The following is a 22799-nucleotide window of genomic DNA, read 5'->3' as shown; positions in this document are numbered from 1 at the left end:
TTTTGTACATTTGAATAATGTTTCATTAAAAATCGGTTTTCCTGCTTTAAGCTTGTTCTACACTAAAAAAAGCATTCCTAACGATGAATGCCCTCCCAAACACTGTAACTAAGTCCAAGCATAATAATCTGGAACCAAAAAGCCCCTCAAAGGCCACTACAGGAGTTAAGGGGCAGTTAAAATACAGCCTAACTACACTAAATCAAAGCAAAAGACAGGAAGGCAGAATAAAGAGCCAGCAGAAAGGTTTTGCGGCTGCCAAGGAGAATCAGTGATCAGCTGGTGTTATTGGCCCCGAGAAGCTGTGAATGCAAGCTGTTTGTGTCATTAGTCAAAAAGTTCATTTATAAAAAAAACAACATAAAACTGTCAGAACAGGCTCCCTCACCTCACCCCCTAAAAGTAGAAGGTGGGAAGCCCATCCAGATTTTTAATCTGATAAACATCAAAACACCTTCCACATAAAGTTTAGATGTTCTTCTCAGAGGGGACGTTACGCTTAGAACTGTGTGGGCAAACACTGGCCAGTATGACTGTTAAGAAGAGCACTGCTGTATAGCGCGGCATCAACAAACACATCCCCAGTCAAGTCCACTCAGTGACCATTCCTTGTCAGGCTTAGCATGGGTTTTACTTCAAATTTGCGGCAATGCTTTTATGTGGTGTTTTTAATGTTGACGTTTTTGAAGATTATGAGTTTATGATACTTTCCTTACTTTATTGCAATGTTGCTTAGTTTAACTTTGTTTAATAACTAAAAGTAACTGCACTTCTGAACCAAGAGAACAGATTGTAGCTATAACATAAAAGCAAAACGCTACTTTAAATTCTCAATCAGTTTTTTAGTTTTACATGGAAATGATATATGTTATATAACGGACTGCAGTAACAATAAAAATGACAAAATATGCTGAACACCCCCGGATTTTGAAATGAAAATACAACAATTTAACAGCAGGTGGCACCAGCTTGCGGAGTTTTGAGCACAAATAAGTTTTGAAAGCGATCAATTCACCATTACTCATCATTACCCATCGAACAGGCACGGAATGGAACAGACAAATTATAGTACTTCAGGCCAGTGTAGTTTGGAGAGAGCACCAAAAGTGTCGGATATAGCCTTTGGCTATACAGCTATACAGCGCTCAGCATTATATTTACTAAAAAGCATAAAGGCCACATGAAACAAGCTGAAGATAAAAATAATAATAATACAAATTAAAATACCACTCTTAACAACTGAAGATCTTTCTACAGGAACAGTGTTCCATTCTAAAAAAACAACAACAAACAAACAAAAAAACACAGAAGAAAAAACATGCTGAATCCGCATTACGGTATATTTCTGGTCCCAAGAGGTGCCACAGAAAGCATTCATTGAGAATTTCGTTGCTATCTGATGTATAAATACAAAATATGAGACTTTGGTTGGGGTCAAAAAATGCCTAGATGCAGTTTTACATGTCTGTTTACAACCCTGTTATTGAAACATTGATTTTTCTTTAATAGTGGACTCGTGAAAAATTCTGATTTTACTGCCTGGTTCACGTTGCCATCACAGAGAGCAGAGGTGCTTGATGCCACACACTTTTAGCCTAGCATGGATACTCACTAGCTTTCCCCTGCTCCCCTTCTGGGGACACTGGCACAGGAAAAGATGCGATCTTGAGGGCTGGTTCCTATAGCAACCTGTGTTCCCATAACTAGCAGAGTCTAACTAGCTGCTACTCTCCAGTATCAACAACACCATAAAGAAAATTAGCTGTTGCGTTTAGCCTCAAAGGGTTTTTGCTAGTGGGCTGGGTGGATGTAAAATTTGGGGGTGTAAATATAACGAGTAAAGACTGTTATGAAACGAGTCTGGGGTTTTGGAATTGGCCCTGTTATACTTGAAGGAGGAGACAACATTGCTTGAGGTTGAGATTGTGTCACTTCCATGTACTGAACTCTCGTTATTTAACTAAGCCAAGATAAACACATTTTTTTATTCTAGGTCACGTTTTATTCTGTTTGTTTTATTCTGTTGGTGAGTATTGTTTCAGCCTGTTTGAGGCTCATGTCTCCATGTATCAGCTGTATTTGCCATCACTGTTAAAAGAAGTGTCTCAAAAACACATTTTTGGGACCCTAGAGCAAACGGATGTCTGGTTTTGAAAGTGGAGGAAATTCATGCAAAACTGACCAGCACAAGCTGCTCAAATTGAGCAGAATATGCAATCTGCCGCACTTCTAGTATCTCCACAAATGTTCAGCATGATTCTCAGACTAGATTGCATGTGGACCACCTTCAAATGCATTTATATAAGAGATCAAAATTGAGGCTGTGTTTTGAGGCTTACAAACAAGTTTCATACATAACACATGGTCAAATGTGACCGATTTGCGTCTGAAACTGACACAACCCAGACTACACTGGGCCTGTAGTCTGTATACTGTTATGTATTCAGTGTTAAATGTCCTAAAATACAAAATTAAATTGGATAAAAACTGCCTATAGTGTCTATGCAGAAACCCTACCTAGCAATGCATTCGATATTTAGTATTTGTATTAAAAACGGATTTCTATACAGCACCTCCTGCCATCCCCACCAAATCCAGCATGCCTCTTTTCTGCCTGTGCGCAGCGAGCAGATAAAAGCAGCGGACGAGAAAGGAGTTGAAAGGATCCGGAGGGTTCCCGGAGGTAAACACTAGCAGGCAGGGAGGTCTTCCCCCTAAAGCTCTGCTGAAGCGTGCCTGTGCCTCTTTGGCTGCATCTGTCAGATGTCCTTTCGCTCAGTGACTGCGTCTGACTCCGCAGTTTGACTGCAGCCCACACTGCAGGTTCAGAGAGAGAGAGAGAGAGAGGTGTGGTGGGTGGCACAGACGTGTGCCTGCCCGCTAATCCCACACTCAGCGGTCAGTCTCAGACTTGATAAGGGTCAAACTGAGACTTGGCCCAGCCATGCAGGCCTGTGCTGGCAAGACCAAGGGAAGCATGTTGGCCATATGCCCTTCTGCTCAGAAGTGCTTGCCTGTGTGTGGTGGGAAAGCGTGTGTATGGGTGTGTGGGTGTGTGTACCTCTGGGAGTCTATGCTGACTTTGCCAGTTTATTGTTGTCCACCTACCCTGTGCTTGCAAAACATAGGCCATTTAAAGAGATACACCTCCAGCCACATACAGGTCACATGCTCATACAAAGATAGGGCTTGATTATAAAGGAACAATAAACAAGCCAGTGTCCCAATACTTTAGTCCCTGTAGTTTAAATGGTTTCAGATGAAATAAGCTATTAAATAAGCTAAAAGCTAAAAAAAAAAAAAATAGCGGAAGAGCGGTAGCTTATGCAGTGTCACTGCGTGGTCATCAAACTGTAATGCATAAAATGTGATTTCACTCTGCATACATCATCTCCATCTAATTTCATCTACAGCAAAAATATCAACCATGTCAGCAACATGAATAGTGTCAAGGATGTGTGCGTCCATCACTCTCGCAAGTAGAAGAGTTCTTACAGAACTTCCAGTGCTAGCTAACAACTTGGCTGCTGCCTTGGCTGCCACTTACTCTTTCTCTGGACTGCCAGACTCACCGGCCTACATTTCACTCGACGACATCCCTCCATATATAAAATGGCACAGCTTTACACCACATAGTATTTGCTGAAGTGAAGCACAAACCATCAATCTTTCTGCGAGGAACAGCCTCGTCGAGATGTAAAGAAGCCTGTAAAAGATTCCAGCACTGCTAATAGAGAGGGTTTAAGCACTCTTGCTGTATTAAATACATCCCATTCTCCGAATTAGAACCGGAAAGAGCAATAGCCAATTGTCACACCATTAAGAGCTCATTTTTAGCAGACTAGCGTCTCACTGAGCCAGGGCCAGTCCCTCATTGCCCCTGATTTTAACGGCTCTGCACGCTACAGTTAACGCATGGCACTGACATGCATATTGAAGAACCCCCCCCACCCCCAAATGACTCTGTAAACAAGATGTGAGGGCAGCGCTGGTAACATAATTCGCAGGAATAAGTGTCAGGGTGCAGTTATTGCGTTATTTAGTGCGCCATAAAGCGCCAGGCTATTGATTTGAGAGGCGAAGCGGCTCCCCAGTTATTTCTGTCATTGCCACTCTCATTAAACTGATATATTAGGCCCTGTGTTTTCCCCTCTGCCATTCTGTGTCTTTGAGACCCGTTTTTTCCTCTTGCTTTATTTTTGGCTAGACTTTCTTGCTTGTACTTTCCTGCTGTTGTCATTTTTAATCATTTCTCCACCCACGCCACATGCACAGGCTTCTGACACTGATATTATAACAGCGTAAGGGTCAGCATAATGACAATATGTCACTGCTATCATGATCAACTGCGTGACGATATGGTGATTTATTATGCTTTTCTTAGTCCTGAGCAGCTTACACTCTTAGCTCACGCTACTTGGTAGCATCTGTAGTACAAGCAGCTAGTAACTAACAGCTACAAGCTCAGTATATTAGTACTGTGGAAGCTCACAGTGGTGTTTAAAGCTTTTTCGTAATACAGAGCACATGTGAGCTAAGAAAGCTGCTCCTTTAAATGAAGTAATGCTGACGGTGATCATTAGCATCCCTGGAAATCCTAAAGCTAGTGCTGAAGCTAGTTGGGGCTGCTGTGGAGATGCTGAGGAGGACTAATCATCTGTTATATAAGATCTTTTAGCAAATTTCAATTAAACAGTAAACGATGACACACTGGCGCCGTCGTGGTTACGTTAAGTTGTGAAACTGTGGCAGTGTGTGTGCACGTGTGTGATGGCAGTAAGGAGTTTCTTATATTTTGATATTTCATCATTCTAACTAATCATTAGCATTAGTACATAAACATAAACTCTTTTATCAAATATAAGAAATCTAACTAATAAAAGTTAGGCAAAAACAAAAAAAGGCAAAAAGAAAAAACTTTGTTTTACCACCCTGTACATGCTTTTTAAGCCAATATAAAAAATAATAATAAATACATCAATAAAAATAATAAATAAAAAAAAGCCAAAATAATTAGTGTTAACTTACACATGTGTAACCCATGACAGAACCACTGTGAGCAGCAGGGAAACAAATGCACACGAAATTAGGAAAAGAGGGTAAAAAAAGCAGCTAACAGCAGATCCGATCGTTTTGTGTTTACACAGACTCAGAGCTGTTAATTCTTTATAAATCCATAGTAGTTTTGGAGCCGGTTCCCAGTACACAGCGGGCTGGCTGCGTCTCACAGGCTTACAGCAGAGTCTGTGATGGCAGAGAACCAGACATTATTGCTCACACTGCCACACCCCACCCCCATCCAAACCCCCTCAACCCTTTCTCCACACACTGCACACAGCCTGCACTGAAATCCCATCTCCACTGCAAATATGATTTTGTATACATTGCTCCACCAATCTCAAAAAGCAGTAATCCGTGACCACAGAGAGCACACCTGCAGAAGATAACTAGGGGGATGTACACCAAACATGCTTAAGTCAAGCACTGAGAGGAGACCAACAAGTGAGTGGAATGAAAAGAGGGTGGGATTAATATTCAGAAACATACACAGCAGAGTGGGGGAGCTGGCCCAACTGCCGGGAGATGTTTGTTCTTTGGTGATGCCACAGCCAACCGTGGCCAGGAATACAAGACAGCACACTTGGAACATCATAGTATGAGGCTGTTTACACCTTGCATTAACATTTTCCGGGTGATCGGAACCGGACCACCAGATGTTGGATGTTAAGCAGATGAGCTAATTATTAGCGAAAACTAGTAATTGCATTGGGTGTGCCAAAGACCATAGTGTGAAGGAAGTAGCTGAATTTGCAGGTGTATGGAAGCGTATGGTCATACGGGTCTACCAGCAATGGCAGCCTGTAGGAAATCCTACTCAGACTTGTTTCATGGCTTGTGAGTTAAAGCGCATCGCTTCCAGGCAAGAATTGCTTCTAGAAGTTAACGCAGGTCCTTCACAACCAGGTTTCTCTCTCTTCTCTACTGCACACCATGACCATATGGAGCAGAGTGGGAGTCAAAAGGCCTTCTGCTCAAGAATGAAGGAAAGAAGGAAAGAAGGAGGAAAACATCCCATAGACTGGGATTTCTGCCACTGCTGGTAGACCCGTATGACCGTATGCTTCTGTACACCTGCAAATTCAGCTACTTCTTTCACACTATGGCCTTTGTCTCGTCATTAACAATCAGTCAATACCCCCCCCCCCACATGTGCAATTAAGTGCAATTGAGTCAATTTGCAATAATCTGTAAATAATATTGTTTTTGCTTTATTTAACTTCTACTTTTAACTATATAGTTGTGTATATAGTGGTAATTTATCTACGTTTTCACAACTGAGTGTCTTGCTATCCCTTTTCTGCTGTGACACTAAGAATCTCCCCACTGAGGGACAAATAAAGGATTATCTTATCTTACCATCTACTTTGCACACCATTTTCCACGCATCCACATCCAACGAGACATTCACTGTGATGTATCACGTGTCAGTATTAACATGTAGGTTAATATTGTGTGTGGATCTCTTTCTTCCAGCTAAAGTACAAACCGGTTAACAGGAGTTAAGAGCTAGTTAATTAAAGATGCCATCTGGCATCACGTTTAGTGTAGAAAGAAGGTGTATGGGGGTTAAGGAGAGAGACAGAAAGAGAGAGAGAGAGACAGACAGACAGAGAGAGACTCTGTGAAATGTGAAAGTGGAGTGAAGGAAGTAAAGGAACAGTGAGAGGAAGAAGGTGAAATAAGAGTTGGAGGGAGTGAGAGAGAAAGAGAGATAGGGGGTGCGAGCAGAGCAGGTTATCTGGAGAGATAGAGAAAGAAGGGCGTGTGCTGATTGATATTTGGAGTGCAGACTGTCACTCAGGCTGCTGTCCCGCGGGAGGCTGCGGGAGGAGATCAAAACCACTTAGATTAACATCTCCCTCCTCTCCCACCTCATGGAAACACACTAAGTCTTCCGCTCTCCCAGCCTCTCGCGCCTCGCCCATGGATAATGAGGGAATGAATGAGCAAACCAACAAGCGAGGGAATACACGAGAGCAGCTTGAAGAGGAATGAACAGCGATGCTCAAGTGAACGCAAGCAGTTTGACTTCGAGTTTGGCCTCGGGTCTTTTCTCAGATGAACGAAGAGGGATTCCATGTAACCAAAAAAACTGCCAAGCTCTTCTAACAGAAATGTTACAAGTGGGTGAAAAATGAGCCTGAGCCCCTTTGTCTGAAAAGTGCTCTACAGTAACCAGTGCCATGATGATATTCTATATGAGGTTACACAAATGTCAGGAGTCTAATTTCAGTACTTAAAGCAATCGCTGCTCCTTTTTATAGGACTTCAAACTAGCCGCATTTAATTTAGAATAATTAGCAGCTACATAGAAACAGAAATCTTTGATATAAGAAAAGAAGAGATAACGTGTGGCACAGTAGAAGGATTTCAGGCTCTCAATTAAAAGTCTATTCAAGGCCAGATAGATAAAACCAAGATCTAAGGGTACATTCACACATAAAGTAAAAAGGGCCAAAATATGATCATTTTCAACCCATTGTGTGGCAGTGTGAATGGCAAAAAAACACACTGAATCTGACATATCTTTCATATGTGGCATCGAAATCAGACACATATCCGATACATAGCAGTGCCAGATCGGAATTCGTGCAACTTTTTTTTTTATGTCAATCCAACTCAACTTTCGCTGAGGAGAAGGGACAATGGATGACAAACAGCAATAAGGAAGGTTTTCAGTGGTGATATTTTAGGTATTTTAGGTGACGTCTCTGTTCAAACTGAATTGGACGTGACACATCGCAACCACTCTGAATATATACCCCTGTTAGCAATATATTGCTAATATAAAATTTCTTAAAAAGCGCTAGCAGTCCCTGGAAGGCCCTTGCCGAAGCGAGCACTGTCTTAGCTGTGGTAATTAAACAAAGCAGCTTTATACATGAAACTCAACAGTAAACTGTTTCCTGTGAGGTTTTGGTTGGCTCTTATTAAACAGAAACAGAAAAGGTGGAACATGTTTGGTCCTCCTAGACTGATAGCCACTGCACCTCCTCCTGAGCTTTCAACCCTACCACTTTAACACATCTTCTCTACAGAGATTCTCTACCAAGTAGAACTGTGGTCATTAGTATACAGAAATCATCCCCCAGAAAATCAACCCTTCTTCACAGAAGAGTAAAACATTGCTGTCCGACAAAAACCTTGTATCTCCAAACTGACAATTTTACTGGAGAAGAAGAAAACCTTACATTGGTAAAAACATTTTTTCTCACAGTTGTCTTCTAAAGAGCAAAGAGAACTACTGTACGTTAACCCCATGATGAACATTATGACCACCTGCCTAAACTGGTCTTCCGTGTGCTGCTCAAACAGCTCCAGTCAGCTGAGGCATGGACCTTAGTAGGTGCTTTGTGGTATCAGGCACCAAGACTTCAGCAGCAGATTCTTCAATTCCTTGTTCAGGCTTGATTGAACTTGTCCCAGTGGATTCCACAGATTGGAGGAAGATGCCAGGGCAACACCTTCATCTCCTTGCCATTTTCCTCAAACCATTCTTGAAAAGTGTGTGCAGTGTGGCAGAATGCATCTGGAGTACTACCACCATGAAGGGGTGGAGGTAGCACATTTTAAACTAAGGTCCACAAGAATGCCCCCCCCCCAAAAAAGGACTCCTCGGGCCAGGCAACCTTTCTATTACTCCAATGTCCAGTTCTGATGCCTGTGTGCTCATTGTATGGTCTTTTAATAGTGGGCATGGGATGGACTATGCAGCCACATAGCCTCCGAAGCAGAGTGAGATACACACCTCTGCCAAACATCATTAGTTGTGTCACAAAAGTCCATCTGTGAGTTCGGACCAGACAGAATGTTGCATCGACGGCAGGGTGGGGAACGGGAGGGGGGGGTGGTTATGTACGGGTTGGGTAATTGGCAGTCCATATTGGGGAGAAAATGGGTAAAAATCGGATATAATTTAATTTAAAAACTAAATAAAATTCTGCATCCAACGTATCAACTATGAAAACAGACTGTTCCCTTGCCGTCTAATACATAAAGTCTTGGGCAAAAGTTTGGACAACCTCCGTCAATTTGCATTACATGCAATTCTTGATTTTCTTAGTTTAAATTCACATTAACTTCAAAAAGTCTTTAAAATGTTGCACATTTTAATATGCAATTAACGTGATTAATTATCTGCTGAATTTAACATATTTGGGGAAAAAATAAACATAAAATATGCTGTGTCCAAAACGTATGACACATCTAAAATGCTTGTTTTTGGCAGAGGATTTGTTCACTGATTTTCAGTTAGAAAACTGACATTCAACTTCTGTGTGAGATTTTGTGTCTCTGTTGTGAACACACTGAAAGACACATGCAGGTTTGTAAAAGGACTTACCTAAAGGATTTCCCTCATTTTCTGGCTGATAAAGCAATGATGATGATCAGCAGAGTCAGAATGAGTGCCCCAGCTATCAGCAGATAGCATTTCCTCTTTCTCAGCTGCCTCTGTGGACAAATCGAGAAAAGCAACGGTTACAGGATGGCACCCACTGCAACTGTATGTGGGGAGCAGAGAACCTACAAAGAATTCTACATCGTGTTCTGAAATTATCAGTCAATTAACATAATTGAACCAGATAAACCAGATAAAAAGGTTGCTGTTGGTTGAATAATTAAATTATCCTACATGATAGAAGGAAGTAAGAAAAGCTTCTGTCGCCATAAAACAACAATCTACTGAGAGTAGATTAGTGCCCAAAATAACTACTGTTAAAAATGTAATGCCTTTTGGTTCAATATTATGGGTGAAGCTAGTGCTGGGCGATCTGACCTCCAATCAATGCCCTGATGAATTGCACATTTTACCACAATTACAATTAATGAACGATTACATTGGCGGTTGGAGTTGTTCAGTGTTTCAGTTCTCCTCCATGTTGCTTCCATGTTGCACACTGGACGGGACAGAGTCACATGACTACGCACACAGTGGCATCTTTTTAAAGGGACAGTACATGAACACGCACAGTGGGAAAGATATTTACAGAATTTTAAAAAATGCCCTTGCAAGTTTAAGTCAGTTAGAGGTTCTGAAGGGGGATTTCGAATAAATTCTCAATGAATTTTCCAGTTCTCGAGCCGACTGGCGTCTGACTATGGCGAGCCAAATGACACACGGGAGCTAAAAGACCTGCCTGGCTGTTTTCCTCTGTTTTCAACTACCTTTAGGGAGGACTACACAACACTAAGTGGTACACACTGGAACCTGCAGTACGGCCTGTTTAATATTACTAAAAAGAAACCTAGCCTTACGCATTTGGGCAGTTTTGCTGCTTTTCTGCCACTGTACTGGAATGAACAGTGATGTCCAAACCAAGGTGAGCACCGAACTGTGACTTCTGTGACCCCTATTCAAAAGTAAATTAAACAGCAGAAACATCTGAGTGCTACTGAGTGCCAGTGTGCTACCTGACACCACAACAAGGGGATAAAATGACATGTGTGGAATTACATTATTCCGGAAGTGGTACGCAAATGAAAATTATTCCGGAATATAAAGCTGGTCAAACCTTAATATGTTAACCCACTTAACTCTCAGGCGTACTGCATTCTAATGCTCCCTATTCAATGACCACTTTTTTGAAAACAGACTGTGCAGACTGACATTAGACATTAGTTATTCTAATGCTGTAGGGAGGAGTGGAGGCCTGGACCTGGCTGTTCGCTTCAGGAGAGTGTGCTTTCATTTGCATTGAAAAGATTGTGAACAGCTGGATGACCCCAAACCTTTGGCAGCAGTGTGGGAGATAACAAACACTCTTTTTTTCTTTTCTTTTGAGTCAGCCAAGGCCACAAGATGGAGGGAAATTAAAGTGTACGCTGGTAGCCGTTCCAAAAAGTTAACTTCTTGTTTTATAAGTTGCACTTGTTTTATAAGTGCCGTAATAGCCTAATCCCTAATTACAAATCCCAAGGTAATGCTTTCCCCTGCGCTTGATGCTGTACCGGGCTGAGTGCTGTTCTCAGGTTAGAGTTCTGATGCTGGACTGGGCTGAATGATGAACTCAGTGTGTCTCAGGTTAGTGCTGTTAAAAGTCGTTACTCTGTTTCCTCAAGAGGCGTGTAAGTTTTACACACTTTACAGTAGCTTCGGCTGGGTTTGGGTTTCGGCAGCTATGGGGAAAAAAAAAAAAACAGTCAACTGACTGTTGTCGACTGACAACATATTTTCTAGCAGCACACATGACGAAATCCAACATGGCGGTTCTGCAGCCATGTGCGAGGCTGCGCAAAGGTTGTCGCGAAGCTTGTTGTTTTACACTGGACGCAATACACACGTCGTGAGGTGAAGGCGCTCTCTGTATGTCTACAAATGTCTGTGTATGGCTCGAATAAACAGTGTGAAAGGCTACAGCAGCAGTAAATCTGTATTCCACACTATTACGGTTCAACTTTGGCAGTGTGTGAATCCCCAGTTCACATGCATGCATGCTTCATTGGCAAAGGCTGCAGGCATGCTGATAGCGTTAGCTGCAGCTGTTGTGGGGTACTTGGCTTTCAGGATATCAAATACAGCACAGTTTTCAGCGTTTAGATATGTCTTGTGCTTGACCAGGTGTTTGCTCAGGTTAGAAGTGTTGTCATGGCCTCATCGTGTTTTATGCTTGAAGCAAAACTTGAAGTGTGAATCGGTACTCGGTAGCACCAAAGTCATTCGGTCGGTACCCTTAAAAGTACCGACTTCGGGACACAACCCTACCTCTCAGGCAGGGGTCTACTAGTATGTAGTGGAGAACTATGAAGCAGACCCACGCCACAGACCCAGTGCAATATTCGTTCGGTGGTATAACTTTTACTGCCTGCCCTGATGTGCCCACTTTCTCCGAAAAGGCTTCGGTGTGCTGGGTATTGCGTTTTTTAAAGAATGCTACAAGTGTCACTTGACTATTAAATGCTTCAAACAGTTTCTATTGGGTGGGGGGAAAGAAAAAGCCACCCCAACACCCCCCCACACCCTCCATCGCTTTCGCATTACTTTGCCGTGTTTTTTAAATTAAGCCCAAACTGCGGAAATTCAACATCTGACTACAAACATGTGAATAAAAAATTTGGGTAAATACATTTGAGTAGCTGAGTAGCTGCAGTTAAATATATATTTTTCTACTTGACTCCGCAGGCAGCAAGCCGTGTTTGGGAGCAGAGAGGGAGCACTGAATCTATGATGTTTTGAAATGCTTTTCTTTCTCTCTCTCTCTCTCTCTCTCTCTCTCTCTCTCTCTCTCTCTCTTTTCCCCTCTCCCCCCTCCTCGTTTTTTTTTTTTTTTTTTATTTCCCCGCTACAAAGCCAGCGAAAGCGGCAGTGCTAGACCAGAGCTGGGCTGGAGTCTTTAAATCCTGACGCGCTTCAAAGCACGGAGAGCAATTCATCTTCTTATCTGAGACTGGAAACAGGCTTTCTATGTGGAAAGAGAGCGAGGGAGAGAGAAAGAGAGAGAGAGAGAGAGAGAGAGAGAGAGAGAGAGCGCAAGAGCGAGGGGAAGAGGGGGGGAGCAAAAAAAAAAAAAAAACTGCTGTCGAGTAATTTTCCGTTTAAACGTTCCACTCCACAACAATTTGCATAAGCAGCCCTGCGTCTGTGATAAGAAGATTGGTAATTTTCAAAGGCTCTGTGGGGATTGAGAATTAAAAGCCTCTCTCTGCTATCTCCTCTCTTGCAGCTGGTCACCACAGATTCCCCGGCTTCTTTCTTACATTTCCTGCTAAACTGCGCCTTATAAACTTTCTCTCCCTCTCTGGCGCTCTCTTCCTCACTCTCTTCCTCGCTCTCCCTCTCTCTCTCTCTGAGTAGACTCCCTGCGCCGTTTCTCACTCTGTGTCATCCTGGCTTCCACTGCCATTCAGGGAAAACAAGAAAATAAGGAAATGAATAAGGTGAAAGGCGGGAACAAAAAAGAGCTTTGGATAACAAAAGCACCGTCGCTCTATTTTAAAGGAGGAATTTTCCAGACACTGGGAAGGATGGAGAGGAGCACTGAGGATGATGATGATGGGGTGAAGGGGAGTGCTATTGAAAAAGGAATCACAGGTTACAGAAGTTTCCACTATTTTTTTTTGCCCACAGTGGCCCTCATTTAATTTCACTGTCCTAACAATGTCCTAATGGCATAATGACACACGGCATATTACATAAAGGTCCTGAGGGGTTCGAAGAACTATTGGTTCCTTAAAGAAGTGGGTCGCAAACTGTTCCTTGGGCACCTCCCAGGCCCAGACTGTTTTTAATCCCTGTTGCAAGTTCAGCTGGTGCAAAATCTGCATCATCTGGGCGCAATAAGGACCTGTTTGAGACATCACTTCTCTGGTTTTTGTATATGTTTTTACTCAGCTGAGGAACGCTTGAGAACCACTGCCCTAAAGAACCTTTCAATGGACGGATATGAGATTGGAAAGTCTCTTTAAAGTTCCAAGACATCATGTTCATTTCCTCCAAGAACCACACATACAAGCCGAGCACTATTTAGAAGCCTTTCTAAGAGTATACCATATGCTCAGCCAGAACTGTAAAACCACTGACATGTGAGGCGATTAACACTGATTATCTCATTACAATGGCACCCATCAGGGAGTGGGAAGTACATAATAGGCATCAAGTAAAAAGCCTAGCAAGCATAAGGATCTGAGACAATTCGACAAAGGCCAAATTATGATGAGTCAAAATATCAGCCAGTTTTGTGGGGTGTTCCCGGTATGCAGTGGACAGTACCGACCAAAAGTGTTCCAAACAAAGGACATATGGTGAACTGCTGCCTGGTCATGGACACCCAAGGATCATTGATGCAATCCATGGAGGCCCCACCTCACAACTTACAGAATCTGTGGCTAATGTCTTAGTGCCAGATCCCACAGGATGCATTCAGTGGCAGGATGCCTTCAGAGGCATATGGCTGATGTATTTATATGCATTTCACTGCACACAAAAATAAGCATTCTTCAATCAGGTTGGTTGATTTTGCTCTTGGTGTAGAAACCAGAAGTCCTGTCCTGTATACATCATACCAGTGTGGTGCTGGCCAGCATTGGTGCTTGCTAGCCGGGTAGGCAATTCTTTTCTCTGAGCAAGCTGGTTGCCTGATGATGTTTGGAAAAAAAGAGGTGCTGGCTGGCTGCCCACATGTCGGAGGAGGCGTGTGTTGGCCTTCACTCTCCCAGTGTGATATGTAAAAATGGATGATTTTGCCCCTGGTGTAGAAACTAGAAGTCCATTTGAGGTGCTAGAGTGTAGAATTTAGCAGAGGCGCTGCAACAGTGACTGTGTCCAACCTGGTCTGTACATTTTTAGGTGTATGTAGCTAAAGCGTCATCTTGAATATGTTGCTTTTGTTTTGCCCTCGTTCTCTAGATCAGCCTTACTCAAATTCACTGCTGTTTCTAAAGTACAAAAGTGCAAAATGCTAAAACTGCATGAGAGTAAATTAAACACTGTTTGTAACAGGGCTTTTTAACAGTACACCTCAATACCTTGAGGGGAATTCCCTTTATTTTTAAGCTTCCCATTGACTCTCTGCCCCCAAACTCAAAACCCATTATGCTTTTTATCTGACTGTTTTTGTTTAAAAGAAGAGCTTCACTTTTATCAAATCAAAAGATGCATTATTATATAGTCTGTTCATATAAAATCTAAAAAAGTAAAAACAGAAATATGGATAAAAATAGATAAAATAACATGAAAATATGAGTAGAAAGTATATACAGAAATATATAGAAATAGAGGTTGAAAATCAAAAGTGTACAGCTTTAATATGTAGTGATGAAAGAGAAAAAAGGTATGGCAGATGAGTGAATAATTCATACAGAAATAGAAATATTACAGTAATATAAACGTGAATATAAAAGTCGCAGAATGTCCTTTACCATTACATGAGCATGCAGGTAGAATGCCTGTGCTGTGTATGTGCATGTAAGACCAATAATGTCCATCTAAAGCATCACTATGTAGCATTTTCACCTCAAACAGCAGCTTCAAAATCATTATGATGCTCCACTGACTGTAACAGGGAGAATAGCACCTCCATCGTTCCCATCCCGGGCTTAGCACACTGCTAACTGCACTGTGTAACTCTGGTGAAGCGGGCAGAAATTCCCTCACGAGAACTGCGTAACGCTGCGTAACTTGAGGCATATTCATAATTTTACCCTACCGCCTCCACATGCTTTCTTTCAGTTTTGTATCTCTCAGCTTGTCAACAAATGCATTTGAAAAGTGTGTCCATTATGGGTGGCTCAAAGCAAAAATGATCAGACTGTAAGAGGAGCCAAGGCGCAAGAAATACATTTACAATCACATTTAAGGCATTTAGCAGACGCTCTTATCCAGAGTGACTTAAAAAAGTGCTTCAGAAAAGGCCACTCAAGCTAGATGCTGCCTATCTAGATACACAATACTCAACATATTCAACATGCTTGCCTGCCTGAATATCAAACAAATCAGGTAAGACCTGAGTACAATCTGAGCCTTAATAAATACCAATTCGTACATAATGCTGCTTAACCACTTAAACGGCCAGTTTTATTACACACTCCTATCACCAAGGACTTCTATAGCCCCACCAGTTTGCACAGAAGTCCTTGTAGTTACTGAATAATAAGCTTTAGTGTGTAATAAGCCTTGGAGCATTGAAGGGTTAAGGGTTGAGCAGCTCCCTTAAAGGCTGGACAACAGTGGAAGAATACATAGCCCAGCTTTCTTTACAAATATTTAACAATGTAATCAATTATGACTTATGAAATGCAAACACGAAGGTCCAGAGTGGTGCAGAGGAATAAGGCATGGTCACTATGACCAGAAAATCGCTAGTTCGAATCCCGTTCATGGTGCAAGCCAGACTGGGTAGCCAGTCATCGGCAGCCGGGGCCCTGAGAGAGCACAGTTGGCCTTGCTCTCTCCAGGGTGGGTAGATGGCACATCGTCCCAATATCACTACAGTGCAGTGCTGGCCGGCACTGGTGTCTGCTGGCCGATGCATCAAAACCTGGTACACATCGCTTTCACTGCATCAGCCAGAGTTTAGAAAAAGAGGCGTTGGCGGGCTGCCCACATGTAGGAGGAGGCATGTGTCGGTCTTCGCCTTTCCAGTGTCGGCAGCATTGCATGTATTAGGGGGAGAATATGTATGAGGTGGTGATTGGTGATCCTAATTGGGGAGAATATGGGTAAAATTCGGAAATATACATACATATATATATATATATAAAAAAGAAATGCAAACACAGATCAGAAAATCACCCTGACAATCTGGTAGGTCTGAATAACAGCGAGTCTGCCGCTTCAGGGAGCACATGGACATTGTGTCAGCATACTGTAACTTACACAGCAAGCATTCACCGATTCTCAGCAGGGGAAGCTATTTACCTTGTGTGACATGAGAAATGTCTTTATAATACCGTAATAATGCAGATGGATGATTACTGACATAATGTTATTCTGCCTTTATCTCATCTGCCTGGGAAATTGGAGGTCTGTAAAATAAGTAATGTTTGCAATGCCACTGCCTTGCTCGTAATCGGCTTACGTGCAATTTACATAAAAATTCAGTCCCAGTCTGGCTGATTATGATGTTTAGAAGGCATAGCAAATAAACACGGACTTGCGGCCCTGTTCAGCAGGGCAGTCGTGCACGACCCCCGAGAGTCGGCACACTTCCCTGGGACTACTGTAGAGCAACGATGCTGCTCTAATTTATTCGAAACGTGTGGGTCAAACTCCTCTGTAAAGAATTGCCGGAAATGGCCAATCTCCTGCAGGCACTCCTGTAAAACAGCAAATACTTGGGATATAAAGAGGAGTGCAAATAGATTGTTTACTTCGGTAATACTTTACTGTAGGGCAGCATTTTTTAGGCCCAGGTGAGCCTTTCCTGACAACAACAAACAGCTATAAAGGCAGCTTTGCCCATCTCAATGTTTTGTTTTTTTTTTTACCTATGAAATAACATCCAATCCTATACAGGTTAATGGCCATTGTAATTAACAGCATGTCAGCGCTGTCTAATGAGAAACCTTCAATCTCCAAAATGGTGACAAAAATGTCCTTTGTGTAAAATAGAGTTGATTCCAAATCATTGCAGAGCATTTCTATTGGTCCATTCATTTAGAATTATTAATTAATATCAGACAAAAATGGAGATCCATGTTTTCATAGGACAGCAGCGATATGTAGGTGTCTTACAGTCTTATAACCATACGTTTTTTTTTAGGTGTCACGTTTAAGGTGGACTGGAAACATTATTAACGAAGTTCTTAAAAAAAAAGTACACTGAACTGTGACTGCAAAGTTGCAAAATTTCACATAACCCAACTCATACGAAAAGCTCTACTCAGGTACAGGTAGGGATTAAAGCAGGATTAGCGGCTTTACCTTTTCTTACGACTTCAGATGTATGAAAATCCAACACAATCGCCCTCATTTGTAATTTTTATGAATTCCCAGTATATCCTAGCTTTGCTGGACTGCTCCTTCAACGTCTTATAAATGGCATTAAAAATTTAAAGGCCAAACATTTTCAAAGTGTGTTGTGATGCTTTACTTTAAAGGCTGTGTTTCATATTACTTTATTTACCATCTCTGGATTCAGTGCAGCTCTGTGCAGGGCGTAAGTGTGAGAAAAACAGTAAACCATATGGCGAACAATAAAAGTGTAAGACATAACAATAGGAGCAAAACAAGAAGGCATTACAGGCATTATATATAAAGTAATCAGAATTAGGTAGAGTAGCCTGAACACATACTAGTAACAGTGAAACTAATTTCACTAAAGTAAAAGTACCTTTCCAAAAAAAAAAAAAAAAAAAAAAAAGTTAAAGAAAACCAGGGGGACCCTCATTTATAAAACACCCAATAGAACTTCTTAGAACATCTAGCATCTGCCAGCACAGGAACTGGAGCTGGTCAGGCTCAGTTCTTCTGAAAAGGAGCTGCATTTGGTCTAAATAAAATTACCCAACCAAAGAATTAGTAGCTCAATGTGAAGGCACTTTCTCCATCACACATGTACTTCAATACACATAACTAAGGGCACTTTCACACCTCCACTTGTTAGTGTGGTTAAATTAAATGAACCCTTGGTGCAATTTGTTTGGGCAGGTGTGAATACAGTAATCATACTCAACCACACTGAGGCCCTTGAGAAGAGGTAGTCTCGGGCTGGTCCCACTCCGGACTCTGAAGCAGTTTGTTTGTGTTGAGAACAAGATCTGACCTCGATCCGACCCAACTATCAGGTGTACTCCGCAGGTTTGAGCTAAACGGCTCCTATAGCCAGGTGTTAACCTGGTATGTTGCCCAGATAATTACTACAGCTATGAACAGATGTCGTCTCTGCTGCTGCTCCAAGTTCAACTGCAAAGAAATATGCACTAGTCCAGAACAAAGGACCTTCGTTCTGCGTTTACTTTCCTGCTCCCGTCCCAGACAGGCCTGACCAATAAGTGGCGAGAACAATCTTTTGTGGCATGCATTTAGTGCACTTGATTTTTGAATGGGAATACGTTCCAAGTTCACAAACTAATTACCTGATTCGGACCTGAACCAATGAACTACAGGTGTAAAAACGCCCTAAGGCTACATTCAGACTGCAGGTACAAGTAGCTGAACCCCAAGTATACTGCACAAACTCTTGATGTTTTGTTTGGCCGATCACATGATCTTCTTAATGTGGTCTATATCTGACATTAGTCTGAACAGATCACACTCCAGAACTGACCCACAAGTGCATAAGAACAATAATCCATCTGGCATGTTCATCCAGCACACACAGCTGTCCTCTTACTCTTTTCAAATTTCAATTGCTTTTTTCAACACATTTTCAACAAACTGCTACTCTAAACTTGAAGGACAAGCAGGAGACACTAAAAGGACCACACTGAACTAAGCATACAGAAAAGAGTAAAAAAAGGTGGTCCTTCAAAAACGCCCCTGTTTCTGCTTTCAATGAAGTAAACCTGATTTTGAAGAGCGCTTAGTTTGTTCTGACTGTTTATTTGTTTACTCTGCCCACGCCCGTCTCGTTCACCCTCCAAAACGAAAAATGCAAAGCGTAACCACAGCAACCATAGATATTTTCATGCAAGCAATAATTCTGATCTGGGTGTTTAGAAAGAGAGCCGTATTGCCACATATCTGCCTTTAGGGCCACATATGAAAGTGCTACGCAAATAACAAATCTGTGTCACACATGATACACAGATCATGTGTGGGCCACTTTTAAATGCATTGTAAAGTACATTGCTGTACTGAAGTACAACACAGTGATTCAGTACAGTGTGTGCTGAAAATGATACAAGTGCAAACCAAAAATGTGCATCAATAATGTGCAGCCCACACTGTAATGCAGTGAATTTTCTTATAGCTGGTGTAGAAAGTTTCCTGAAGTGTCTCATTTTGGTCATTCCCATCAACAGTCTGTAACATCTCGATCATCAAATGTCACTTGTGTGTATTTTTTGCAATTAAATGATGTTAAATTATATAATATGGAAGGCAGTACTGTAAATAGAGTCTCAAAGCATCATGCTATGCTAAGGTTGGTGTGCAGCAGTCACGCCATACGCTGGGTACATTAGAGCAAGATACACCACCATGTTGTCATGCTAAATTTTGAAGCCGGATACGCATAAGATGTGTGATAGAAATCAAATTGGCTTCCCAATTTTAGATTTATGATCTGATGTTTTCCAATACAATATTATTTTTTAGAATTAGCCAACATTTAGTCAAAATCAGGCCCTTTGGTTGATTCTCAGCTAGGGGGAGTTCTATGAAAATTGACCTGATCATTTCTGGAGCCTTTCAGGCCACACTGTAGGGGTGTAACAATCCACACAATTCAGAAATGCTTGGATACATGATTTGATACATTTTTCAATACAGCAGAAATGCCTCGCTAACATGTTAATGTTTCAGTTTATTAGAGCATACAATGTTACAGTACAATATCTGAAACTAGAATTGTGATGCAGTGCCTGTTATCTGTCTCTGTTTAGGGCTCAAAATATCTGCATCTGTATTCTGAATCTTTTTAGGTCAGATCCTTTAAGCGGCATTTTATTATATGATATGGTTTCACTTTGTAAAAAAACAACATTTATTTACTTACTTACTTACTGGGGACCCCAGCAGAGATGTATTGCCCTGTGCTCAGTGTGTGATCTGCATGGGCTACATAGAGCGGCTGTTCTTATGTTTCAGTCAATAAATATGTAAATAATGTTTTTTTGTGAACTTGTGTAGTCGCATGATAGAATATTGCATTGTCATCCTCTCCTAGATCCTTCCTGATCTGGTAACCATGTGGATCCATAAGCTAGTCAGCTCTTCTCATGTTCACTAAGGCCATAAGCTAACGATAGCAAAATACAAGGAAAGCAAAGGATAAACAAATACAAGGAAAGCATACAGGAAGGTCTCAGTTTCAGTAAGTTCAGATGTAGTTGCAGACGCATGAGCGAGCTAAACTCATGTTGATGTCATCATAATGGTCATGTGTGGTGGAGAGCGTGTGTAAAAATGATGCAGTTTTCATTTAGGTTGTATTATCTGTTCATTACAAGAAATGCATTCGGTCACATTCTTATCTAAAACAGATGCAGAGCTTTACAGCATCACAATCTATGACCTAATAACTCAGCCTTCAGCTGACAAGCTAGTTGCGATACACTGACACCGCATAATAATAATACACTGCAATCACCATATCGTTGCATCCCTAACAAACCTCTCTTAGCTTTGACTCCATTGTTCAGAAATGTACTTCCCAGCTCATATTCCTCAACATAATCCTGCACCTTAGCTTCAAGCTATGAATACACAAGACATTTGGGTGTGGTGCAATCATTAGTCCTATATCAAGTAATTTATCACTACAAAATTGCACTTCATGGTTTATTTGCATTGCTAAATTCTTCATTACAGAATGACATGGAATCGATCAGTTCCATCTCGCATAACCCAGGAAAGCTTTATTCTACACTGAGGTGTCTGACGTATCAACACTCACTGGATATTTTGTCAGAAGCGTCTACCGTTCAGCTTTACAATTACAGACTGTAGTCCATCTGTTCTTTAATGATTCATGAGCCACTCTCTACCCCATCCATCAATGGAAAAGGACCACCATGGGACCGCAAGTGTCCAGATATTATCTTGCTGGTGGATCACAGTGAGCACAGCAGCGACACTGACACTGGAAGTTCCTGGCCACCTCATTAGATTCACCAATTTTGCTTGTACACCTTGAATGTAATTACAGTCGCAAAGTCAGATACTGGAGCTGATTTTTTTATTCCATCCACAATTTGGGCACTTTATCTAGACCTGAGACCTTCAGAGACCAGCAGTCTGGTCTTAACCCAGGAGCCCTGCTGGCTAAACAATATGGACTTTAAGCATCAATGGCTGGAGGGAAGTTTACGGCAAACAAAATTATTACTTTATTGGCGTCACTACGCAACAACTCTAACATGATGACAGTAAAGTTATAGAAATGGCATTATTTACTGTAAATATCATTCTAACTCAAGCATAAAATGAACTCACTTAAAACTGATGTTGTAGCAAATACGCAAACTTACGTTTCTGCCATAGTACACCCAAAGATTACAAGGGAATTAAGCCCTGGATCAATTTCTGCATGTGCATAATGAAATGTGCTCATTACTCAGCAGTGCCCTCACATCTTCAGATTCAAGTATATGGAGATTGCAGGACCTGCAGGAGGCGCCCTTGCTTACGCTGTCTTCTAGCACTGTGTTGGCTCTTTGGTTGCTGTACATAGTGATACAACACAGTTTTCTCATTCCGACTCTAGACTCCCATTGGTGGAGTGAACCAGTAAACCATTAGAACCCAGATTAAGTTGTTTAAAGGAAAGCTCTCACTCAGGAGCAATTGGATGTTGTGTTTTTCCTTTTTACACTTTGTTAGGGTAACTGTGGCACAATTGTAGGTGAAATAAACAATTCCACCTTAAATTTTGCCACAGTTACCCCAACAAAGTGTATCTGCTGCTACTCCTAAATACTACTACTACTAAAATCCTGATCTTTGAAAACATGAAGTAGGTGTTTGGTTGTAGGGCACTGTTCAGTATCATAATCATAATGATCATCATGCAGTTTTACATCTCCAAGTTCATGAACCTGTAAATGGAGGAACAACATTTCTTTGTGCAAACTTAAGAAGCTCAGAAGTCAGTCAGTCAGTCAAGTGAGACGATTTTGTCAGTTCAAACTAATCTCTGAATCAATTGACCCTCATATTTTCATTGATCCTCAAATGTTCCTTAATTTAATAATTAAAAAAACAATGCGTTACTACATACAGATAAGGGTAAGAAAGCAGCAAGGGAGAAAGAAGCTAAGGGAGCCTGACATGGCTGGAAGAGCAGGTCTAATCAGGTACCAGCCTTGCTTCAGTACCTGTGGTAGATCATCTGGGTCTGTTGGAAGTTGGTGGAGAACATTCTCAAGTCTTATCTGCGACTCACACTTACTCTACTGTGTGCCAAGATCACCAAAAAGCCATATTTTGATCTTTTTTACACACGCTCTCCACCACACATGACCATTATGATGACATCAACATGAGTTTAGCTCGCTCATGCGTCTGCAACTACATCTGAACTTATTGAAACTGAGACCTTCCTGTATGCTTTCCTTGTATTTGTTTATCATTTGCTTTCCTTGTATTTTGCTATCGTTAGCTTATGGCCTTAGTGAACATGAGAAGAGCTGACTAGCTT

General features: G+C 41.6%; 1 protein-coding gene across 2 annotated transcripts in view; it reads right to left on the bottom strand.

Annotated features, from left to right (window-relative positions):
- tsnare1 (T-SNARE Domain Containing 1) overlaps nt 1-22799 on the bottom strand; it is a 196207-nt gene that overhangs the window by 18686 nt on the left and 154722 nt on the right. For both annotated transcript variants that reach the window (XM_072680070.1, XM_072680069.1), the window contains one exon: nt 9404-9513. In XM_072680070.1, the coding sequence (XP_072536171.1) occupies nt 9418-9513 (96 nt within the window). In that variant the 3' untranslated portion in view covers nt 9404-9417. The remainder of the gene's footprint in view (nt 1-9403; nt 9514-22799) is intronic.

The sequence above is a fragment of the Salminus brasiliensis genome, chromosome 5 (genome assembly GCF_030463535.1).
Source record: "Salminus brasiliensis chromosome 5, fSalBra1.hap2, whole genome shotgun sequence".
NCBI classification, from domain to species: domain Eukaryota; kingdom Metazoa; phylum Chordata; class Actinopteri; order Characiformes; family Bryconidae; genus Salminus; species Salminus brasiliensis.
This window is presented reverse-complemented; position numbering and strand designations above follow the sequence as displayed.